Genomic DNA, 25833 nt, shown 5'->3' on the forward strand with positions numbered 1-25833 from the left:
ATATGGTTCTCAAAGCTCAGACATCTGTCAAAGCATTTTGCATTCAAAATGATGGAAGAGCGTCTGTCCATGTCCAGGAGGAGATCCATCCAGTCTTGGATCGGCGAGTTAGCTTTGTCTGGAGAGATGAGAAGAAAGTCTGTTTTCTCTGGGTTTACTTTGATGCGGTTATTAGCCATAAAATATGTCTTCTATTTAGGCAGTTGGTTAACTGATGTAAAAAATATGGTTCCTGGTTGAAGAGGGTGGGAACCCTACTCCTGCAGAAACAGCAATCTCTGTCAGGGTGAAACACAAGCAAACCCCAAATTAACCGGTGCTTAGTCCCCTGGCAGCGTTGCACAAAAGCAGTTTGACTTAACTTAAAGGCAGTGTGTAAAGTATTTATGCAGCACTTCAAACAGTAATAAACTGAAAACACAACACAAGATAAAAAGTATACCGTTTTTTTTACAGAGTTTTATATAGCGCAAACTCGACCCGAATCGGGTATCAGAGCGCTTTACATAGCACCAGTTGCATTACATGAGAACCCATTCATGTTAGTTAGGCACCGGGGAGATTAAGGGATTTTCCCAGAATCACAGGATGTTCAGCGTCATTGCCAAAACTCAAACCCAGTTCCCTAGATTAAAGGTCAACGGCCTTAGCTGTGATGCCCTTTGGGCTATGTATTGCCCCAGTGGCATTCAAATATTTTATCAACGTAGTTCTCTGAGAATTTTTGGGTGTCTGTTCTATTATCTGTATTGACAATATACTGATTTATTCCAACTCTGAACAAGACCATGTACAACACGTACACTGAATCCTTAAACGACTCAAGGAAAATTACCAATTTATAAAATTGAAGCAATGTTCTTTTCACGTGTCATCAGTCAAATTTTTAGGTTACCACCTGTAGGAAATGGGACCCCCGGCCGGCCAGGGCTTGCGCCACAGCCAGTCAGAGACCACCACTCCTATATAAAGTCGACCCCTGCTCGCCCTCTAGGTAACGCGGCGCGGGCAGTCAGGCCTATCTCGGAGGACATGTGTGAAGCATTTGCGCACGCACCCACCAACAACAACCTCCCGGGCCCCCCACAAAAGGAACTCCACACCAAGTATATATATGAAAATAGTCTTTGTATTACGAAGGACACATAGGAACATACACCTTACAAGGGGCTCGAGGTACGGCAGGGGTTACAAGGGAAAAGAACAGGGCAGGGCCAAGGGGCCCCTGCCAGGGGTAGGCACATGATCGATCTAGCATTAGAACACATATTCACTGGGAGCTTCCTCGGACTAGGACTAGAACACATAATCACCAGGAGCTTAGCATAGAATACGTCCCGCCCCGGGGTCTCATAGAACCAGCAATAGAACTCACTCTAACCAGTATAGACATACATGAGGCAAGGTTATACAGGAGGGAAGGAATGGCAAGGTACAGCACACCACAGAGGCCCCCATCAGCAGGGCAACACATAAGAATTCCTAGCAACACTTTGATGATAGTCAGTAGCGCCCCCTAGGCCAGATGGCCTTCCTGAGGCAAGGGCGCCTTAAAGTCTCGATGTCCATAATGGGCTGCAAGGGGCCCGGGGCAAGCCTAAACGTGGCAGCGGCCCACTAAGTGCTGGGCCGCTGGGGGACTTGGACATAGCCCTGCAGGCTTGGGGGGACAGGGGGTAATGGTGGAGCCTCTCGCAGGGTCAGGGACACGTGGTGGGGCCACTCGGGGCCCCGGCAGGGCCAGGGACACGTTGGAGCCTCCTCGGGGCTCAGGACAAGAACTGTGGGCAGGCGGGGCCCCCCCTCGGGGGACCCGGCATCAATGGGCGCCCCCGGGGGCCGTGACGGAGCCTCGAGGGCTCGGAGGGTTAAAATTGTGGACGGCGCCCCTCGGGGCTCAGGGGGGTAAGGTATGGCCAAGCGGGGTCCCTCTCGGGGGACCCGGCATTACTGGGGGGCCCACGGGCCTCTAAACACATGTTTGCCCACGCGGGAGGGGAGGGGCGGCCACCGGCAATGTGGCCCGACGCCCCGCCTCCCCTCCTGCCTCACTCACCGGTCGGCGAGCGCGTCGGTCTCTCCCGCTCTCCGGGCCACCCTCTCGCTCCTGGGGGGCCCCGGGGGGGGGAAGCGGCAGTCTCCTTGGTGGGACGCAGGGGCGCGGAGTAGGCTCCCGCCGACCCCTGCCTTCTCGGCTCTCTCCGGTCGTCCTTTCAGCTCCCCGGGCCGCCGGCCAATCAGTGCGCGGCCCGGGGAAACGTCATCAGCCCAGCCCGGGCCGACAGCCAATCAGAGCGCGGCCCGGGGGCGGGCCTCGCGAGGGGTCCCGGGCTGCAGCGGTGAATACCAGGGGGATTAACGAGGAGCCTCGGGGCTCGCTCGATAAATACAGCGAGGTGGGGCAAGCGAGGTAGGCACTCGCTGGGGGCTCGGGCCCCTCACACGAACAGGGCCATTGCCGGGTGGCACCGGCTGGTGGACAATGGCGCTCCCAGCGCTAGGATCAGAACGGCAGCGCCTCGAGGCGCTAGGACAGCCGGATGGCGCTAGTAGCCGGGAGGAAGCGCCTCAAGGAGCTAAGACAACAGGAAAACGCTCCCCAAGCGCTAGAAGCAGGAATGAGCGCCCCCAGGGCGCTGGGATAGCAGGAAGACGCTCTCAAGCGCTAGGGCCATAGAAATCAGGGTCCATAGGAAGTCCAGGAGTTCAGGGGGAGTACATCAGCTCCTAGAAGGGAAAGGGGAACATCAGCAGTTCAGGAGCAGGGCAGGGCCCAGGGAGGCCAGCCAACCCTGAGCCCACGCAGCAGCACGACCCAGGTGGGGACCCAAGCAGGAAGAAGAAGAGAGAGAGAAGAGGGCCCACCCCCCTTTTATACAGGAGCTCCCTTGGTCTCCAAAAGGGGCAGGCAGGGAGAGAACCAGCCAGAACTGGTTATAAGGAATTTCATGCTACTGGCCAGGCCAGGGGCACTGGACGCACCCTAGGGGGTGGAGCCAGCCTGGTGGGGAAGGCCCAGCCGGCTTCAGCCAATCATACACCAGCACACCTACTGCACACATGCACCAAAGTCTAGAAGTGGCACTTCCCTTCTAGTCACACACATGCTGCATACATCATCTTGTAGCATTCAACCTCACGAGCGCACACATACCAAACACGACCCGGCACGCCCCCACGCATCAGGAACTACCAGAGCCACATACATTCCCCATGCATTCCTATGGGAGGCAGGTCTCTCTCACCACACACACACTCAGAAGGGGAATCACCATTCCCCGGACACATATAATAAGCACCAAACTTCAGGGGCGGACCTACCAGACGGGCCAAGTCCAACACATGCCCCTCCCAGCCCAAACGCAGGGCAGACCAATCACTACCGTGATGGACTTCCCTGCTGCAGGGCGATAGAATTTGGACGCGGCCCGCACCGCCGGACCGATAGACATACACAGACTAAAAATAATAAAAGTTAAAAAAATTAACAAAAAAAATGAAGACATAGGCCCAACCAGGCTACCCTCCTGGTACTCCTGAGTTGTCCATGACTAGGACCAGGCCCTAAGCCATCCAGATACCACTGGTCCCTGCTAATCCGAAGTGGGGGGTGGTAACCCCGGGCCCACAATAGCCCTTCTCCACTCCCTTTCTCAGGGTAGCCACGACTACCACTGTTCCTTCCACCTAGGGTCCGCACCCTCAGGCTTGCCAGAGGTCACGGGCAAGAATGCCCCACCCTACCTCTACTTCTGAGGTTCCGCGTTCTCCCAGGAGAAACACCCTCAGAACACACTTTCCTACCAGTCTTGGAACTTCCTCCCTCCACTGGTCTTCCACCTGGGAACTAAGCGTTCAGCTCTCCCCAAGGCAAGCCGCGGCAGCGCCAGCAGGTCTTCCTTGTCCGGGATACAACTTAACATACATTCAGCCAGGGCGACACCTGACGCCTAAAACACAACAGGGATACCACTTAGGATAAATTCAGCCAGGGCGACACCTGACGCCTGAATGCAACAAGATGAGTCTCAGTGTTCAGCTCTCCCCAAGGCAAGCCGCGGCAGCGCCAGCAGGTCTTCCTTGTCCGGGATACAACTTAACATAAATTCAGCCAGGGCGACACCTGACGCCTAAAACACAACAGGGATACCACTTAACATAACTCAGCCAGGGCGACACCTGACGCCTAAAACGCAACAAGATGAGTCTCAGTGTTCAGCTCTCCCCAAGGCAAGCCGCGGCAGCGCCAGCAGGTCTTCCTTGTCCGGGATACAACTCAACATAAATTCAACAAAACGAGCCGCTGCAGCGCCAGCAGGTCTCAACGTTCAGCTCTCCCCAAGGCAAGCCGCGGCAGCGCCAGCAGGTCTTCCTTGTCCGGGATACAACTTAACATAAATTCAGCCAGGGCGACACCTGACGCCTAAAACACATCCAGCGGGATACGGAACACATGATGCGTCAAACACATTCAGCGGGGTAAGGAAGGACAGGATTATCGTTGTTTCAGCAAGCTCCCCATCCCAGAGGACTTACACTCCATTACTCAGCGCACCTCAACATTCATCCACACACCGTCCCCTAGACCGGTAAGACAGTTTTACACATTCAGCGGGGTAAGGAAGGACAGGATTATCGGTGATTCAGCAAGCTCCCCATCCCAGAGAACTTACACTCCATTACTCCGTGCACCTCAACATTCATCCACACACCGTCCCCTAGACTGGTAAGACAGTTTTCCACCGCCCCTGATTCCTCAACCCGACCCTCGGGGCACAGGTACCATTACTCTAGGGACAAGGACCCTTCACATTTGAACACAATTACACAACCACCACTGGATCCCACCCTCCTGGTGAATCCAGAAAACCAAATTACACTAGGGAGATGATTTACCCTCCCAAGCTAGGGGCACCTAACTCACAGTGCATACGCACACATTTTTCCACAGAACGGACATTTAAGTAACCTTAAAAAAACTCTCCACAGAACGGGTATTTCTATTAATCATTAAACATTTCCACAGAACAGACATTTTTAGCAACCTGACCCGACCCATGTGGCACAGGTATCATTACTCCAGGGAAGGGACAGGGACTAATCATTAAACATTTCCACAGAACAGACATTTTTAGCAACCTGACCCGACCCATGTGGCACAGGTATCATTACTCCAGGGAAGGGACAGGGACCATGCACATTGAACACAATTACGCTGCCACCACTGGATCCCACCCTTCTGGTGAATCCAGAAAAACCCATTGCACTAGGGAGTTGATCTACCCTCCCGAGCTAGGGCCACCTAACCCATAGCGTACCAGAATACATTTTTCACAGAACAGACATTTAAGTAACCTCTTAAAAACAATAATCTCCTTTCTTTGCGACCATTTACAATGCAGAGTTTTGTAGGGAGGCCAGTTATCGTTGTGGTACTGCGCAAACACAAGTCCGGATCCCACCGCTAGCCACCAGTGTAGGAAATGGGACCCCCGGCCGGCCAGGGCTTGCGCCACAGCCAGTCAGAGACCACCACTCCTATATAAAGTCGACCCCTGCTCGCCCTCTAGGTAACGCGGCGCGGGCAGTCAGGCCTATCTCGGAGGACATGTGTGAAGCATTTGCGCACGCACCCACCAACAACAACCTCCCGGGCCCCCCACAAAAGGAACTCCACACCAAGTATATATATGAAAATAGTCTTTGTATTACGAAGGACACATAGGAACATACACCTTACAAGGGGCTCGAGGTACGGCAGGGGTTACAAGGGAAAAGAACAGGGCAGGGCCAAGGGGCCCCTGCCAGGGGTAGGCACATGATCGATCTAGCATTAGAACACATATTCACTGGGAGCTTCCTCGGACTAGGACTAGAACACATAATCACCAGGAGCTTAGCATAGAATACGTCCCGCCCCGGGGTCTCATAGAACCAGCAATAGAACTCACTCTAACCAGTATAGACATACATGAGGCAAGGTTATACAGGAGGGAAGGAATGGCAAGGTACAGCACACCACAGAGGCCCCCATCAGCAGGGCAACACATAAGAATTCCTAGCAACACTTTGATGATAGTCAGTAGCGCCCCCTAGGCCAGATGGCCTTCCTGAGGCAAGGGCGCCTTAAAGTCTCGATGTCCATAATGGGCTGCAAGGGGCCCGGGGCAAGCCTAAACGTGGCAGCGGCCCACTAAGTGCTGGGCCGCTGGGGGACTTGGACATAGCCCTGCAGGCTTGGGGGGACAGGGGGTAATGGTGGAGCCTCTCGCAGGGTCAGGGACACGTGGTGGGGCCACTCGGGGCCCCGGCAGGGCCAGGGACACGTTGGAGCCGCCTCAGGACAAGAACTCCAGGGGGGGCTCAGGACAAGAACTGTGGGCAGGCGGGGCCCCCCCTCGGGGGACCCGGCATCAATGGGCGCCCCCGGGGGCCGTGACGGAGCCTCGAGGGCTCGGAGGGTTAAAATTGTGGACGGCGCCCCTCGGGGCTCAGGGGGGTAAGGTATGGCCAAGCGGGGTCCCTCTCGGGGGACCCAGCATTACTGGGGGGCCCACGGGCCTCTAAACACATGTTTGCCCACGCGGGAGGGGAGGGGCGGCCACCGGCAATGTGGCCCGACGCCCCGCCTCCCCTCCTGCCTCACTCACCGGTCGGCGAGCGCATCGGTCTCTCCCGCTCTCCGGGCCACCCTCTCGCTCCTGGGGGGCCCCGGGGGGGGAAGCGGCAGTCTCCTTGGTGGGACGCAGGGGCGCGGAGTAGGCTCCCGCCGACCCCTGCCTTCTCGGCTCTCTCCGGTCGTCCTTTCAGCTCCCCGGGCCGCCGGCCAATCAGTGCGCGGCCCGGGGAAACGTCATCAGCCCAGCCCGGGCCGACAGCCAATCAGAGCGCGGCCCGGGGGCGGGCCTCGCGAGGGGTCCCGGGCTGCAGCGGTGAATACCAGGGGGATTAACGAGGAGCCTCGGGGCTCGCTCGATAAATACAGCGAGGTGGGGGCAAGCGAGGTAGGCACTCGCTGGGGGCTCGGGCCCCTCACACGAACAGGGCCATTGCCGGGTGGCACCGGCTGGTGGACAATGGCGCTCCCAGCGCTAGGATCAGAACGGCAGCGCCTCGAGGCGCTAGGACAGCCGGATGGCGCTAGTAGCCGGGAGGAAGCGCCTCAAGGAGCTAAGACAACAGGAAAACGCTCCCCAAGCGCTAGAAGCAGGAATGAGCGTCCCCAGGGCGCTGGGATAGCAGGAAGACGCTCTCAAGCGCTAGGGCCATAGAAATCAGGGTCCATAGGAAGTCCAGGAGTTCAGGGGGAGTACATCAGCTCCTAGAAGGGAAAGGGGAACATCAGCAGTTCAGGAGCAGGGCAGGGCCCAGGGAGGCCAGCCAACCCTGAGCCCACGCAGCAGCACGACCCAGGTGGGGACCCAAGCAGGAAGAAGAAGAGAGAGAGAAGAGGGCCCACCCCCCTTTTATACAGGAGCTCCCTTGGTCTCCAAAAGGGGCAGGCAGGGAGAGAACCAGCCAGAACTGGTTATAAGGAATTTCATGCTACTGGCCAGGCCAGGGGCACTGGACGCACCCTAGGGGGTGGAGCCAGCCTGGTGGGGAAGGCCCAGCCGGCTTCAGCCAATCATACACCAGCACACCTACTGCACACATGCACCAAAGTCTAGAAGTGGCACTTCCCTTCTAGTCACACACATGCTGCATACATCATCTTGTAGCATTCAACCTCACGAGCGCACACATACCAAACACGACCCGGCACGCCCCCACGCATCAGGAACTACCAGAGCCACATACATTCCCCATGCATTCCTATGGGAGGCAGGTCTCTCTCACCACACACACACTCAGAAGGGGAATCACCATTCCCCGGACACATATAATAAGCACCAAACTTCAGGGGCGGACCTACCAGACGGGCCAAGTCCAACACCACCTATCACCTTCTGGAATCACTATGGAACCCAAAAAGGTAGAGGCGATTTGAGCTTAGCCAGCCCCCACTTTGGTAAAACAAGGCCAGCAGATCCTTGGGTTTGTTAATTTTTATTGCCAATTCATTTCACACTTTTTGGAGATTGTGGCATCCATCATACACTTATTGAAAAAAGGTCAAGCCTTTAATTGGTCTCCAACAGCTGACCAGGCATTGGCCATCTGATAAATTCACCACGCACCAATACTCCGGCATGCAGACCCAGATCAGTCCTTCTATGTGGAGGCCAACGCCTCGCAGATAGCCGTCGGAGGAGTACTATTGCAAAGGCACCCAAAAACTGGTCATTTACATCCCATAGCCTTTTATTCTAAGACACTCCTTCTGGCAGAGAAAAACTATAAGGTCGCTGAAAGAGAGCACCTAGCCATTAAATTAGTTTTCACCGAGTGGCGACATTGCCTCCAAGGAGCCAAACATACAGTCACAATTTTATCTGACCATGAGAACTTACAATTCTTCAATTTTGTGAAGGCGTTGACTCCATGTCAAATGCAGCGGCTCCATTTCTTTAGTATCATGTATCACCCGGGTGACAAACAAATTCAGGCAGACATTCTATCTAGACTAGGTCATACCAACGATCTGGGTCCTTCACCTGACCCCCCGCCCCCCAGTATTATCCCTGCTGAAAGACTAGTCTCAGTCTCAAAAGTTGAGACTTTCATGAAAGACATACAGAATGAACATCAAAAATTAGATCCTCATGTCTGGGCACAAAATCCAGAACAGACTCTAAAGGATAATTTCCTCTTTTACAATGAAAAACTCTTTATATCCACAGACAAGTTACAGCACACGGTCATTAAATGGAATCATGGTTCTTCTTTAGCTGGGCACCCAGGGATTGACAAGACTCTAGAGCTCTGCAAAAAAGATTTCTGATGGGAAAATATTCATAAGGCTATAAAAGCGTATGTTAGCACCTGCTCAATCTGTGCCCGCAACAAGCCCATTCAACCCTGGTACCCACTTTGAAGTAGAAAAATGTTCTAGAGGTTTCCACCCCCAGAGGAGCTTGGAATATCCTGCCTCCCTCCAATGGCCCCAGATTGTTAGGGGTCACAATAGACTTGTATCAGATCCCTTTGTAAGGGTGCTTCACAGGGCTTTTGTGATGGTAAAGTGTGGTAGGTGACAGCTTCTCCTCCTTGTTTACTCGGAGTAGCCCATCTTGCCTGTATGTATCTTCCCTTTGTCTCATTGTATGGGAGCAATAAACAAAGATCAACTGCCAATCTCACCTTGTCATGTGACCCAGAATACAGGCAGGAGACACCAAATGCTTGGGACAAAAAATGACAACTTTCTAAAAGTGGCATATTCAGAATTGTGACTTAAAATCCGATAGTACCATTAAAGAGGGAATTATATTACAATTCTTTAGACACCAAACTTGACCTTCCTACCTGCTCCCAATTGAAAGTTACCTCATATTAAATGTAATAAGTTTACCCAATAGTGTGCTTTGGGAGAGTTTATCCTCCCTGTAGTGAAAAACAAATTTAGGACTTTTTCAATACTAGGACATTTAACACTTAAAAGTACATATTCAACTTTTTAAATACTCTACCCCCTTCTCCTGGCTGTTTACGGCCTACACTAGGGGTGACATATGAGTAATAAAAAGGTAGGTTTTGGCCTTGCAAGAGGTTTACCTTGCCAGGTCAATATGGCAGTTTAAAACTGCACACATAGTGGTAGGCCTGGAACATGTTTAAAGGGCTACTGGAGTGGGTGGCCCACAGAGTGTTGCAGGAACACTAGTAGTGTTTACTTTACAAGCCCTAGGTATATGTAATACCACTTTACTAGGGACTTTAAACTAAATTAAATGTGTCAAATGGGTGTAAACCAATGTTATAATCACAACAGAGAATGAATGGGGGGTCTAAGGGAAAAGTTTAAAGACCAACACAGGTTCAAATCCCCAAATACCGAACTATAGTAAACCAAAAAAAAATCAGTTAGTCTTAACTCACTAAGGAGCACAAACAGTACAAGTTGCCAAAGCCCTCTTAATTCTTAGGGGAGTCCTTTTTTAGAGGACGGAATCCCATCACCCACGAAGTGGCATGCTTCCTCATCTGGGATCTCCTCTTGGTTGCAAAACCTAGTGCAACCAAGGGCTACAACCCCCTCCCTCGGAGCGAGGAGCTCAGGGATGTTTTGGGTAATCAGAACTAGGATCTACTAATATCCACTGAAGTGAAGCAAATGTAGATGTTTAGGGTGATGGTTGCAGTGCGTCCTGTGAGGAAGTGAAAAAGTGATTTAAAATTGGCTACTAGGAAGAAAAAAACTTTTATTAGATCTATTCTGGTGTCAAATATAAAACCAGTGTGTATGCAGTTTAAACCAAATAACTGCATTCAGTCCAAAAAAACGGTCTACATGTTTCAGCCATGTTGCTCAAGGTATGATCTCGGCCTTTCTCAGGACCTAGATAGTTTATCACTACTGCAAATAGTGTAAAAGTGTAAAAAGGTACAAGCTACCAAAGTCTCAATCTATGTGGTTGGATACGATACAACCTACATTAACCTGTGGCTTCACACTTTGGTAAGATGCCATAGGAAGTTTGGACGGAACCTATTGATGTGCGGGTGCACTCCTGACCTCACCTAGCAGCAGCTCAGGATGTGAGGCACCGCTCTGTCAGTCGGTACCCCGGGCATGAAAAGAGCTGGAACGGGAGGCCGCCTTACACCAAAGTGTGAAGCCACAGGTTAATGTAGGTAGCATTTTCTGATGCTTTTCCTTTCTTTGTAAGGGCTTTGGAGTACCAGGGGTGTAAAAGTTTGGGTCTCTTGTATTTTCTCTTGATAGGTTCAAATTTCTCAATCATGAAGTCCATGTATGAGTTGAAGTTGTCTGTGGCCTCACTGATGTCAAATTGAGGCACTATCAAGCTGAGGTTTGATAGTGCTAGGTTGGCCATGGTTTCAGTATTGATTTTCCTGGTATCTCTGAACCAGATTTTTTCTTTATTCGATTGACCAATGGTTTTTCTTGTTTGAGAAAGACACTATGAAGGGAATCTGTAGTTGATCCGGCCAATCAACTGGGATCGGGTCACTGGTCGAAAGGAGAGGGACTCTGGTGATGATCAATTAGAGAGTGCCACCTTTGCAGTGTGTTGGTTTCTGGCAGTGCTGGAGGAGGTAACTGTCTTCTAGAAAAGTTGCAAAGGGGTCCAGTAGTTTTGTTTCCTTCGGAACCCTAATGGAGTTTGAAGTCACAGAGAAAGTTAATCAAGGCAGAACTGATTAAGTGTTCTGTGAAGAATTCTAGGCACTCTTCGGTGAAGGTTTTGGTTTGATTGGGTGGGTGATAGATTACATTCAAGCTGAGGTTAGAGGAAGCTTTTGAGAGGAATTCTAGTGATAAAGACACAAAGGACTGAAAGCAGGTGTTGGGGAGTTGTCTGCAGGTCAGAGAGTTTCTGTGTGTGATCGCTAGGCCTCCACCTTGTTAGCCTTCCCGGCCGCTTCTGGGAATGGTGTAGAGGGGGGATAGTAGGAGTGGAAGAAAGCTGTTTTTTGTATCATTGAGCCAGGTTTCTGTTAGGACCATGATGTCGATGTTGTGTTCGGTGATCGTGTCTGAGATCTCAAGGCAGTGTTGAACTGCAGAGCGACAGCTGTGCAGCACTCAGGTGTCGAAGTTGGATTAAGATGTATGGAGTGGAGGAAAAGATAGAGGTGTAGAGTCTTAAATGTTAGGGGTAGATGATGGTGGGGAGTAGGATGAGAGGGTGAGTCACAGGAAGGGTTGGTGATGGATGAACAGTAAATTAAATTGTAAGAAAAAATTAAAAACAAAGTGTGCAACTGTACAAATAAATGAAGACAGTGTCCTTGTTGCAACAGTGATACATCATTCTTCACATTTACAAAATACGGAATTGCTGTTGATCAATACAATTTACAAATCGTGAATGCCGTACACAGGAAGTGAATGAACACCCCAATAACAAGAGATACTCCTACACATACTCTGAAGAAGACCTGCAGAGCAGGAAAGAAGGCAGCACTTGAGAAAAACACCTCAATTCACCACACTCCTAATCAATCCTACCAATCCACACAAAAACAACTGGCCCAGTGAGAGATACAGGAAGCAGAAACAGAAAAACTAATTTAAGCAAAAGAGAACTGAAAGTCATTGCAGAGGAATTTGTGTCGAGTACTTGCAAACAGAGCAAGATTTCGAGTTTGATTCAATCTGGAACCTGCTGTCTAATTTGTTTTCGGCACAACACTGTACTAAAATAACTGCGAAAAATGTGTTCCAAGTTCCCCTAACAGTGAGGAATATTTCATCGTGGACAGTTGGAAAAAGGTATTTTCTCTGCCGCTTTCTATGTCACATGTGTTTTCAAGAGTGAAGTTGAACTGAAACTCTTCTAATGCAGAATGTGTGAGGACAGGGGGCCACCAGAGAATGGTCCATAGACGGAGATGCTATAAGCTAAGGCATAGGCAATGTGGGCAATTGCCCAGGGCCCTCATTTTCCAAATTTCTCGCAATCTCACTTTTGTCTGTTTCTCATATTTCAGCCTTTAACATAAAGTTCAATATTATTTTGCATCGTGGGGCCTAATTTGCTTAACTTAGGTAAAAAAGTTAAAAGTTGTTCTGAATAGAGGCTGCCAAATTATTTCTTGTCCATGCCCCCAAAATCCCTAAGAGGGCACTCACTGGCTACCAAAGAGACAAGTAGACAGCTCTGGTATGGCACCAAAAAATACATAGTTTTATTTGTAAAGCATTCATTAATTAGTCAGGTGATGGGTGTCACTTGAGCCAAGGGCATATTTATAATTCGAAACATTTCAGCAGGCTTTCTTCCCGCCCTCCACCCAACATGGTCAGGCAATGCATTTTCCTCGCTAGAGGTACCTAATAAGGATTACAGTCCGATCTCTAAACCATGGGTAGGACCCAGGCCCGGTTCTAGCAGGCCTGAGTCCAAACAGGAGCCTTGGCCCTCGCAGTGAGGGCTTGAAGGCAGGCGCGCAATGGCATTGGGTTCAAAGGGCTGTCTGTGTGTGTGTGCCTGGGCTGAGAAAGCTTCCCAGATGCACACATACAGTTTTAGAGATTATCGCAGCCACACCCGAGCACTTCACAGGTCTTTAAATGACCATTAACATGTTAAAGAGGCTTTGTTTATTTGTCACCCCTTCATCTCTACATGGCAAAGGTGACTAACCTTTGCCTACTGTTCTGCTGCATGGAAATTTATTTTTCAACCCAACTCAGGAGAAAGACGTTTGTTTATTCCTATTCACCTTTCCTGACCCCTGCAGCCTATCACATCAGGCTGTGACACAAAGTTTGACTAATGGAGTAGTAGGTAAGATAATGTGTTACTAATTACTTTTCTTTTTAAAATCTGCACAGGCCCAGCAGAACACATACTTTGTGCACTTCGTTTAAACAGTTTTTATCATTATCATGGCTGATGCAGGACAACAATAAGACAATACAAAATGCCCAGTGAACGCTGGTGATTAATGATCCTGCTGGAGAGCAATCATTTCTCTGTTAGTAGTTTTTAAATGCAGATGAACTGTATTTTTTGTGGTAGCTCAGTGGGTCACTGCCTTTGTCACAGAGATCCTTGTGTTACTTTCAGTTCAGAAGTTACAATCCTGACATAGGACAGTGACCAATGAACTGTCACCAAAGAGCTGCATACAAACATGAATGGTATAGTTAGAACTTCGCTTTTTTTGTTTTGTGATATAGTTAGAACTTCCTCAGTCTTTCATTATTCTAATATTATTAAAATGAGTATGTTTGGGCAGATATACAGTTTTATCAGTAAAGCTGATCCCCATGGAATACTCTTTAAATCCTAAGGTTGTGTTTCTACAGATCAAACCCTCTTAAAATACACTGCCCACCAGTATGGATGACACGTGATTCCTACACCTTGTAATCCTCATTGGCTTATGTGACATCCACTGTAGACTGATTTACATACTTGTATGATGTATTGTCTCTGTATAATGTGTGAGTGGTTTAAAGTACTGACACACTACACTGATATGAGTAGCGCTATACAACAAATAAATTGCATATGAGAGAGGAGCTACGTAAAGATGAGGGGCACTGTTGGAGGGTGGCAGTAAGGGAATCCGAGGAGGAGGTCAATAGGGGGAGGGACTATGGAGCGATGAGGGGCACCGTTGGAGGGTGGCAGTAAGGGAATCCGAGGAAGAGGTCATGGGGTGGAGGGGGAGGAGGAGGTCAATAGGGGGAAGGGCTATGTAGCGATGAGGGGCACTTTTGGAGGGTGGCAGTGAGGGAATCCGAGGAGGAGGTAGTGGGAGGGGCTACAGAGTGATGAGGGGCACCAGTGGAGGGTGGCAGTGAAGGAATCCAAGGAGGAGGTCAATAGGGGGGCCCATGGAGCGATGCAGGGCACTGTTGGAAGGTGGTAGTAAAGGTATTTACGGAGAACAAGGTCAGTGGTGGGGCGCCAAAAAGGATTTTCGCACCAGATCTGAAGCCGGCCCTGTCATGGCCTTTCTGTTTTTGTTTATTTAATTAGCATTCGGGTCATAAGGGCTTCTGTGGAACATACTTTTTAAAGTGCGTGCTAATTATATTTACTGCTATAATCAAAGTTCTAAGTTTAAAGGTGATTTTACTAATGTTCTTACTCGGAAAAATGAAAGTGGAGCCCGATGATGCCTGATATTGGGCTGTGGCCCAAGGTCAGCTGTGTGATAAGGTGCACTGGAGAGGAGTAGTGGATAATCAAGCCTGTAAGGGAGTGCGCTGTAGAGTCCGGGGTCGGGTAGAGGTAGCAATGAAGAGGAATTCTCCCTGGTGGCTCGTACAGAGAGAGCCAGTAAAGTGTCACTTGCCTGATACTCCCACCTCAGAAACCTCCTCTTCCCAACAAAGGAACATTACATGGAAAGAACACTTTTTGAGAGTGATAATATTTAGAAAGAGATTTGGAAAAGAGTGCATTTTACTGGGCATTGTAAGACTAATAAGAGATAAAGGAGGGTCCTGAAGCAGGCCTGCTCTGACATATATGCGACAAATCGAGCCCGCAGTGGCCCACCCAAATGCACCTTTGGCCCACCCAAATCAAAATTCCTGGAGTCGGGCCTGGGTAGGAGGCATGTAATACAGCACCTTTGTAGGTACTTATCAGGTAAAACGAGTGAAAATTTACGTACTTCACTGAAAAGGGTAAATTTCAGCAGCTGAAACAAGTAAAACAGTTTAGAAGAAAGCAGCACCAGGGGCCAGATTCAAATACGTCCTTTGTATTCTTTGCATGGCTCACTTTTCGAACCCATTCCCCATTACGACTGCCAAACTCCTGCTGACTTAGTAAAGGTGTGGTAGAATCTTGCTTAATCGTGATACCGGGGACGGTATTACCATGCAATATTTATTACCAGACCTCTCACTCATTATGGGGACTTTACTGTGTAACCATCTAATGATGTGAAACCAAACTTGACGCATTTCCCTCCATTGCTTAGATGAAGCCGCTACGCTTGCACGTACAAGTATTGATTTCAGGCCTTTAACTTTCTGTCCAGAGATACATTGAGGTCCGTGGAAGCTTCATTTTTCTTACTGATTATCCTGTAGGCTTCTACGTGACGCTGGTCGTGAACCGGTGGTGGAACCAGTTCGTGAACCTTCCATGGCCGGACAGGTTGATGTTCCTGATTTCCAGCAATGTTCATGGCAGGGATGAGTACGGACGCCTACTGAGGAGGACTCTGATGCGTTACGTGAACCTGACGTCGGTGCTGATATTCCGCTCCGTCAGCACGGCTGTTTACAAAAGGTTTCCAACCTTCGACCATGTTGTAGAAGCAGGTACTTTTTATTTTAGTCAGATTACTCAGTTGACTGTAAATAGCTATGTATTTCGGATTGTCATGTCAAATATTGCTCCATTTGTTAATTTGTTTCTTTTGATTTTATTTATAATATTTGTAAGAAGCACATTACAAATGTAATTGTCTCTAGGCATCAGAACGGATTAAATATCAATCTAACATACAAACTAGATAGGCTACTATGCTCAAATCAGCTCTCCTGTAGTATGCAAAGAGAATCATTTTCTCTGGTGAAAAGTTCAGTTTTGACGAAAACTGTTTGTATTTACAGGAGCAAAATCAGTGTTGGATTTTCTTTGTATTTTGAGGACAAAGAATTCCAGATCCCGGGTTCTAGTACTGCTTGTCTTCCTTCGACCAAAGCTTTGTTTGATGCCACAATTGCCTCATTTGAGATTACCAATTGAAACGTGTTGGAATTTTGTTTTAGAGGTCTATGCGTGCTATACCTCTGGAAATTTGAATAGACATAGGAAGACAGGTAGTCAATGTCAAAAAATTATCCCTGGCGTTATTTGTCAAACCTTCCTTCTTTTAATACCATTCTAGCTACTATGGTTTGTATGTGTTGTAATCAGGCAGTTTGGACAAGGATATGGCTAACCAATAGGGGAGCGTTTTTTTACTTTTTGACTCCTAGAGACCCTCACACTGAATCACTACTGGAAGCCTTACATTTGAACCTTTCAACCTGTTCCTTGCAAAGAGCGCCCCATAATGCCCTGTAAATGCTTTTTTAACATATTTTTTCAGCCTAGTGGTGGCCTTAGAATGAGCTGGAGCACCACCAAGCATTTTATTAAAGCTGGGGTGGGGCTGCAGTGAGTGCAGCAGCCCCCCAGCAACTTAAAAAACAGTAAGTCTCCTTGGTCATTAAATCCATGACCCTAGGAGAGCTTACCATATGTTTTTAAAGCACCACTAACACCACTGACTGGCCTTCTGTGCTCTTCAACTTGAGTGCAGAGCCTCCTTGAGGTTGATTCTGTGGCTGCACTTTTGTAGCTTGAAAATTTTAAAAAATACAAAGACGATTTGATTTTATTACGTTTTATAATGACAATCACTTTCATTAAGCATTTATCTGTCTGAATTAATAAAATATACATCTCATTATTATTATTTGGACTTTTCTGACAAACACAACACATTTTCTTTATATATGTTGATATTCTAACCCCTTCATAAAACCAATAGGCTTACTTTTTATATAGTGGGGTTCTGACCCTTTGACAAAGTCTGTAGCTCTGCTTTACTTAAACTGTCAATCTTTATGTTCAGCCATGCATGCTTGCAGGTGTTTGGGCGCCAGACCCTGCTCCCAACCCCATACTGCTCATGACTTGTGCACAGTAGCGTGGTTAGGAACCAGCGGTGTTGATCACAGGGCCTGGCCTGCGGCCAACCCCGCATTGCACATGGTCACACCTGCGAGGGGTTTGTAACAGGCCCTGCGCCCAACCCCACGCGGGGCACGGCTGAAGGCCTTGGGCAGCTTGAATTTGTTTTCTCATGATGGTATGGCCAGAGGGCTTGGCATCAGGCCAGGCCCTGCAGCCAACCCTAAGCCGGGCACGTTACCTTGGGTTGCCCTTGGCTGTGTGTGGTGTAGTGTTGACTGCCTGTGGTCCGGGGGTGGAAGTAGGCCCTATGTCCAACCCCAAGGCTATGCATGGCTAGAGGCATTGCGCAGTGTGGTGTTGGCTGCCTGCCTGTGGTTAATTTGAGGCGGTGATTTCCGGTGCTTGGCATCAGCAAATAATTGTCAGCACCGGCACTTGTGACAGTGTGCCACATTATAGAACTGTGTGTTTAATTTAGAGGTGAGCACAACATCAGTTGTTTATTAATTTACATACATTAAAAATGACCATTACCTTCCATCCAAGCCATCCTTATAGCTTTGCTGGTCTGGAATAGTCTGAATTGTCACACTTTCAGCAGTGTGCTGGTTAGAAGTTGTGTTGGTACAGTCATTGGCAGCTCTGGTATGGGCAATGAGTGATGCAAGCTGAAGTTGCCTCTGGACAAGGACCCTGACACTTATGGTTTTTAGGTCTCGGCTAAAAGACGCGCGTAAGCGCGTCTCCGCCGAGATCTTATGTCAGCGAGTAGCAGTCCCAGGAGACAGTCCAGGTCACGCGCATCCTTCCAGGCGATTTGTAGCTGGAACGCGCGCTGTGGCCTGGCGCTGTCTCCTGGGAAGCGCAAGCACAACACACGCATGCGCATACACACACACACGCGCCCATGCACGCACGCACATACATACATACAGAGACACCACCCCTGACTCATACTCACGCGCGCGCACACACACAAGTGCACCGAGGCCCCCCCTCCCCCTCCCCCGCCGTCACGCACATACATACACACACACACACGACCATACACACACACAAGTGCACCAATCGCGCTCCAGACCCCCCTCCCCCGCCGTCACCGTCGCGCACATACATACACACACACACACACGAGCATACACACACACAAGTGCACCAATCGCGCTCCAGAACTTACCTTACCTCAGCACGCGGCGCCCAACCTCCTGCTGGCGCGGCCCCGGGGCTCTACACCGCTCACAGGAGCCCCGGGCCGCGAGACGCTACGACTCCGCCTGCCTCCTCTTCCGGTGTGAACGTGGCCCCGCCCCCGTCACAGGCGACCGTGCCTGACTTCCGGGGCGGCCGCGAGTTCAATGATGAAAGACGCTTTGTTTACATCACCCATTGATTGAACTCATGCAAGAAAATCGCTTGCCGTACTGCCAAATTCTGTCTCTCTCTCGTTGAACCCGCATCAACATTTTGGATTAAAGCATACAGTGAATTCCAACAGCCCTCAAGCCAACGTGCGATAGAATGTGAACGTTTATATTTTAACATATTCATAGGTCTCGTCTACATAAGGTATTGGGTTTGTCAATGCTTAACCCGCATCAACATTTTGGATTAAAGCATACAGTGAATTCCAACAGCCCTCAAGCCAACGTGCGATAGAATGTGAACGTTTATATTTTAACATGTTCAGAAGGACGCGACCACAGAGTTAAAAACAAGCATTGGAAAAGCCAATAGGTCTCGTCTACATAAGGTATTGGGTTTGTCAATGCTTTGTGGTGGTGAGTGGTGAGTGCAGAGTGGTGAGTGCAGAGTGGTGAGTGCAGAGTGCAGAGTGGTGAGTGGTGAGTGCAGAGTGGTGAGTGCAGAGTGGTGAGTGCAGAGTGGTGAGTGCAGAGTGGTGAGTGCAGAGTGGTGAGTGCAGAGTGGTGAGTGCAGAGTGCAGAGTGGTGAGTGCAGAGTGGTGAGTGCAGAGTGGTGAGTGGTGAGTGCAGAGTGGTGAGTGCAGAGTGGTGAGTGCAGAGTGGTGAGTGGTGAGTGCAGAGTGCAGAGTGGTGAGTGCAGAGTGGTGAGTGCAGAGTGGTGAGTGCAGAGTGGTGAGTGCAGAGTGGTGAGTGCAGAGTGCAGAGTGGTGAGTGCAGAGTGGTGAGTGGTGAGTGCAGAGCGGTGAGTGCAGAGTGGTGAGTGGTGAGTGCAGAGTGCAGAGTGGTGAGTGGTGAGTGCAGAGTGCAGAGTGGTGAGTGCAGAGTGCAGAGTGGTGAGTGCAGAGTGGTGAGTGCAGAGTGGTGAGTGCAGAGTGCAGAGTGGTGAGTGCAGAGTGGTGAGTGGTGAGTGCAGAGTGGTGAGTGCAGAGTGGTGAGTGCAGAGTGGTGAGTGCAGAGTGGTGAGTGCAGAGTGGTGAGTGCAGAGTGCAGAGTGGTGAGTGCAGAGTGGTGAGTGGTGAGTGCAGAGTGGTGAGTGCAGAGTGGCGAGTGCAGAGTGGCGAGTGCAGAGTGGCGAGTGCAGAGTGGCGAGTGCAGAGTGGCGAGTGCAGAGTGGTGAGTGCAGAGTGGCGAGTGCAGAGTGGCGAGTGCAGAGTGGTGAGTGCAGAGTGGTGAGTGGTGAGTGCAGAGTGCAGAGTGGTGAGTGCAGAGTGGTGAGTGCAGAGTGGTGAGTGCAGAGTGGTGAGTGCAGAGTGCAGAGTGGTGAGTGCAGAGTGGTGAGTGGTGAGTGCAGAGTGGTGAGTGCAGAGTGGTGAGTGCAGAGTGGTGAGTGGTGAGTGCAGAGTGCAGAGTGGTGAGTGGTGAGTGCAGAGTGCAGAGTGCAGAGTGGTGAGTGCAGAGTGCAGAGTGGTGAGTGCAGAGTGCAGAGTGGTGAGTGCAGAGTGGCGAGTGCAGAGTGGTGAGTGCAGAGTGCAGAGTGGTGAGTGCAGAGTGCAGAGTGGTGAGTGCAGAGTGGTGAGTGCAGAGTGGTGAGTGGTGAGTGCAGAGTGCAGAGTGCAGAGTGGTGAGTGGTGAGTGCAGAGTGCAGAGTGCAGAGTGGTGAGTGCAGAGTGCAGAGTGGTGAGTGCAGAGTGGTGAGTGCAGAGTGCAGAGTGCAGAGTGGTGAGTGCAGAGTGCAGAGTGGTGAGTGCAGAGTGCAGAGTGGTGAGTGCAGAGTGGTGAGTGCAGAGTGGTGAGTGCAGAGTGGTGAGTGGAGAGTGGTGAGTGCAGAGTGGTGAGTGGTGAGTGCAGAGTGGTGAGTGGTGAGTGCAGAGTGGTGAGTGGTGAGTGGTGAGTGCAGAGTGGTGAGTGCAGAGTGGTGAGTGCAGAGTGGTGAGTGCAGAGTGGTGAGTGCAGAGTGGTGAGTGGTGAGTGCAGAGTGGTGAGTGGTGAGTGCAGAGTGGTGAGTGGTGAGTGGTGAGTGCAGAGTGGTGAGTGCAGAGTGGTGAGTGCAGAGTGGTGAGTGCAGAGTGGTGAGTGCAGAGTGGTGAGTGGTGAGTGGTGAGTGCAGAGTGGTGAGTGCAGAGTGGTGAGTGCAGAGTGGTGAGTGCAGAGTGGTGAGTGCAGAGTGGTGAGTGGTGAGTGCAGAGTGGTGAGTGCAGAGTGGTGAGTGCAGAGTGGTGAGTGCAGAGTGGTGAGTGCAGAGTGGTGAGTGCAGAGTGCAGAGTGGTGAGTGCAGAGTGGTGAGTGGTGAGTGCAGAGTGGTGAGTGCAGAGTGGTGAGTGCAGAGTGGTGAGTGCAGAGTGGTGAGTGCAGAGTGTGGTGAGTGCAGAGTGGTGAGTGGTGAGTGCAGAGTGGTGAGTGCAGAGTGGTGAGTGCAGAGTGGTGAGTGGTGAGTGCAGAGTGGTGAGTGCAGAGTGGTGAGTGGTGAGTGCAGAGTGGTGAGTGCAGAGTGGTGAGTGCAGAGTGGTGAGTGCAGAGTGGTGAGTGCAGAGTGCAGAGTGGTGAGTGCAGAGTGGTGAGTGGTGAGTGCAGAGTGGTGAGTGCAGAGTGGCGAGTGCAGAGTGGCGAGTGCAGAGTGGCGAGTGCAGAGTGGCGAGTGCAGAGTGGCGAGTGCAGAGTGGCGAGTGGCGAGTGTGCAGAGTGGCGAGTGTGCAGAGTGGCGAGTGTGCAGAGTGGCGAGTGTGCAGAGTGGCGAGTGTGCAGAGTGGCGAGTGTGCAGAGTGGCGAGTGTGCAGAGTGGCGAGTGTGCAGAGTGGCGAGTGTGCAGAGTGGCGAGTGTGCAGAGCAGTGAGTGCAGAGCAAGTGTGCAGAGCATTGTGTGCTATTGAGTGCAGAGTGCTGTGTATTGGCAATGTTAATGACAATGGCCATTTATTTTTGATTTAAAGAAAAAAAAAGAAATGTCATGAGCAATGCCAATAGCTCTACCTTTAATGATGCCGAGACCATTGCATTGCAAATGCTTGTTATACAATAAAAGCAATGCTGTCTGCAAGGTTTTGGTCGCTGGGGCTGGCCGCAGGCCAGGCCCTGCTGCCAACTCCATGCCACTCATGGACTTTGGCCATGTACGGCATGGGGTTGGTTTTATGTGTGGTGATATAACATTACTTTACGTTAAAAAAAACTAGAAAGTCACTGAAAAAAATAAAGGTTAAAGTGATGTTATAGTTGGGTATGTTAATAAAATCTTACTTTGCTTTAAAAAAAACGTTAGCAATTCACTAAACAAAATCAAAGGTTAAAACAATGTTATACTTAGATGAAAATGTCAGTTAAAACATACCTTTTTAAATGTACAAAATCACTAAACTTCACCATTATAGTTATCTCAATTAACTAAAACGTGTGCCTTAAAGTAAATATAACTCACACCCTTGCAATGCACTGGTAATTAGCCCACATGCTACATCACTATGACATCATTGATAGCATCACTGCAACATTTAAAAATGACATAATTGATAACAAATCTGTGCATAGCAGGGGCATAGTTACTTTAGAGCATACATTTTAGTTACTTGAGATAACTATAACTAGTGAATTTCAGTGTTTTTGTTAAGTTTAAAATGGTATGTTTGAACTGACATTTTTATTTAACTATACCGTTCCGTTAACTTTTATTTTTTCAGTGAAAATTTAAGCAATTTATCATTAAAGTAAGAAAGTTTTACCATCACTATATATTTATATAAATATATTTATATATAAATATATATATATATATATATATATGTATATAAATATTATTTCATTGTTGCCCAAAGATGAGGACGCACTCGACAGCAGGCTGATTTATCCATATCCTTTATGCTATAAAACCGGCCCTTTCATTCCGATCATTTCCATGGCCTAACGCGTTTCAGGGCACCTGGCTCCTTAATCATAGCTATCCTGGAACTTCACAGAAATGCTAATTCACACCATTTCCTGCATGTTGAGGATGTATATGGACCTCCGGTGGACCTTTCAGGTAAAACTCTCAATGCATGCTGGAACTTGTACGTAGTTATAGTTAGGACCTAGTTTCCATAGGAACAACATTTTTTGTTTTGCCTAACACATTGGCATCATCTGATAAATCTTCATGAAAATTTCAAAACTAGTTTGCCACTCACTAAAGCTGTTGTCTGGAAAGTTTTGGGTTGATTTTTCACATGGGGATGAGAAAAAAGGGGGGGGTGACAAAACACGTTTTCTCCATGTAATTTCTCATAGGGATTTTAGACACGACTACAGACCGAACTGCTGAACGGAATTACACCAAATTTGGCAGAAAGCTAGATGCTAGTCCAAAAATAGTGCTTTTTGTAATTTGGTGTAAATCTGTCCAGTAGTTTTGGAGTTATGAAAGAAAAAATATTAGACACCGCGGATCCTTTCGCCAACAGCAATGCTGTAATTGGATGGTCGCAACCTGAGAGAAACGTTGTGACTGCCATTTTGTCAATTGGGATATAATGGATCAGGGTAGAGGTACCCTGACTCCATGGGACATCATTCAGCAAAGTAAACGTCAATATACTTCATAAAATGCCATTTACATATTTTAAAAATAGGAAGAAATTCAGCCATTATATTTACCTCAGTTAACTGTACCCCCCGCAATGCACTGCTTATGACCTCACATATTGCATCACTCATGACATAGTCAGTGACATCATATCCTGGGACCTGGCCTTATTGTTAATGGGGAGGGGGCACATGCCCCCCCCCCCTTGTGGACTGTATTTTGGCCCTGGAGACCCCATCTTCATGGCCCCAGCCTTACTGTCATTGGGTAGGGGGCACGCAGCCTCCTCCCCAGACCGATGTCTGGCCCTGGGAACCCCACCTCCATATGTTTAAGCGGGACAGATTAAAAGTCTGCTCCCAGCAGGCAGAAGCATTTTTCATGCTCCTGCCTGCTGGGGAAAGACTAAGTGTTTGCTCTCGCATGGTGGGACATAGCTGTGATGGCTCTGGGGGATGGGGTCCCCAGGTCCAGTCATTGTAAGAATTTTAATTGTAATTGCATTTATATAGCACTTACTGCACCTGACGAGGCATCAGCGTGCTTTTTGACTAGTAGCACACTATTCTGGAACCCAAAAAGGATTATTGGTCAATTAGTATACGGAAATATGAATTAATTTGAGTCGTGGAAATGTGAGTGTTAGTTGGATTGAAAAGGATAATGAAGGGATAGAAGAGAGAAAGGTCTAGAAAGTGTTTATTTGGAGATCATAACAGTAGGAGGAGGTTTGAGATGAGTAAAGGAGAGATGGAGTGGGGAGAATCTCTAGAAGTGGATTTGAGCGAAAGATGAGGAGGAATCGATGAGGAGGAATCTGATGAGTCTAGGAATGATACCTGAGAAAGAATGGAGAAAGGCTTGTTTGGGAGATCCTAATAGTTAAAAGAGGTTTGAGACAAGACAAGGAGGGATAGAGATGGGAAGATTCTCGAAAGGGTTATTTTGGGGATCATAATGGCAGAATGAGGTTTGGTATGAATCGAGAGTATAGTTAGAGGATATATTGAGAGAGGTATAGGGTAGTGCATTGGAGAGGCTGAATTTTCTTTTTACAGTCGGACTAAAGTAATACATATTTAGATTCATAAGTCATGGACGGTATATGTGTATGAGGATGGTAATATCAATATTTAAGTTGTATTTAATAAACTCAGACTTTCAAATGTTGCTGTACTTTAAGCTAGTGTATTTCTCTTTATTTATTTAATTTTGTTTATTTTTTCCTGTTAACAATTCAACAGTGAAGCAACTGTAGGCAAGTTAAACTGACCCAACAAATATCGATATTTAGAAAAATTATTATACACATTTATAGAAAGTAATACACACATCTAGATATGGCATATAATCAATTTATATGCTTATATACACAGGGATATGCTATACATTATTGTCTGATTATGGTGGTGATGTAAGGAAGAACCAGCTCTTTAGTAGCCTTCTGAAGATAATGCAGTTATCTGTGGATCTTATGTTTGATGTAATGAGTTCCATAGTTTGGCTGCTTGAACAGAGAAGGATGTGCCACCTATGTATTTTTCTTGTGTGGTGGGATTTTGATGTGAGGTGCTAATCTATAGCGGAAGTTCCTTTGTTGAATGTATTTGGTGGTTTTATTCCTGATGAAGAGCGGCCTAGTTCCATGTACTGCTTTGTGGGTGATACAAAGGAGCTTGAATGTGGATCTTCTGGCAACAGGTAACCAATGCAGAGCCTTCAAGGCAGGAGAGATTTGGGCTTGTGGCGTTACATGTAGGAGTAGTCTGGCAGCAGAGTTCTGAATACGTTGTAGTCTTTTTATTATTGATAAAGATGCTCCATGGTGGAGGCCATTGGCATGATCGAGTTTAGACAGTACAAGAGAGACAATAGCCTGGGCCATGTGTCGAAATCCCAGGTGGGGGGAAGATGCATCGCAGAGTTTTTATAATAATGAAGCTTCATCTTGCTAATTTGTCCACTCGGGCATTCACTGATAGTTTGGAGTCCATGGTAATTCTAAGGTTTCTTACTTCCTTACATACTTTAGGTGGTGTTTCCAGATCGTCAGGTCAGGAGGCAAGTTGGTCATAATTTTTCAAATCACCACATGTGAGTATTCTCGTTTTGGAAGTATTCAATTTGAAATGGCTCCATATCATCCATCAATCAACAGCTCTGAGGCAACTGAAGCTTTTTGAGTTTCCAATGGTTTGGGGGCTTTCCAGTTTAAGGAGTATTTGTGTGTCATTTGCATGCTTATAGCATGTGAGGTGAAATTCGTTGATCAGTAGCTGTAATAACTTCATGTAGATGTTCAAAAGCATGGGTGAGATGATAGCGGTTTGAGGGTTCCCTGCTTTTGTGAGGTACGGTTTGGATGAAAAAGGGGGGCATGGATGACATTTGTTCTGTTTTGAAGGTAGGATGTGATCCAGTTGAGAGCAGTCCTCTCTATGTCGGCTTTGTAGAGTCTTTGTAATAGAGTGTCATGGTCAACTGTGTCAAAAGCAGTTTAGAGGTCCAAGAGAAGTAGTGCAGCAACCCCATTGTGCTCTGTTGTGCTCTTAAGGTCATCCCCAGAATGCAATGAGGGCAGATCAAATTCTGTGCCTCTTCCTGGACAGAATCCTGTTTGGAAGTCCGAAAGTATGGATTTGTCTTCAATGAATTGTGACATCTGGGAGAATGCTGCTCTTTCTCTCTA

At 48.5% G+C, this 25833-nt stretch overlaps 1 protein-coding gene across 4 annotated transcripts in view; it reads left to right on the forward strand.

The window, feature by feature from the left end:
* The window catches only part of BEST3 (bestrophin 3), a 261060-nt gene that overhangs the window by 151361 nt on the left and 83866 nt on the right, over positions 1 to 25833 (forward strand). For all 4 annotated transcript variants that reach the window (XM_086922001.1, XM_086922012.1, XM_086922019.1 and 1 more), the window contains one exon: positions 15632 to 15865. In XM_086922001.1, coding sequence (XP_086778127.1) covers positions 15632 to 15865 — 234 coding nt within the window. The remainder of the gene's footprint in view (positions 1 to 15631; positions 15866 to 25833) is intronic.

Source organism: Lissotriton vulgaris, chromosome 1_1, assembly GCF_964263255.1.
Source record: "Lissotriton vulgaris chromosome 1_1, aLisVul1.2, whole genome shotgun sequence".
NCBI classification, from domain to species: domain Eukaryota; kingdom Metazoa; phylum Chordata; class Amphibia; order Caudata; family Salamandridae; genus Lissotriton; species Lissotriton vulgaris.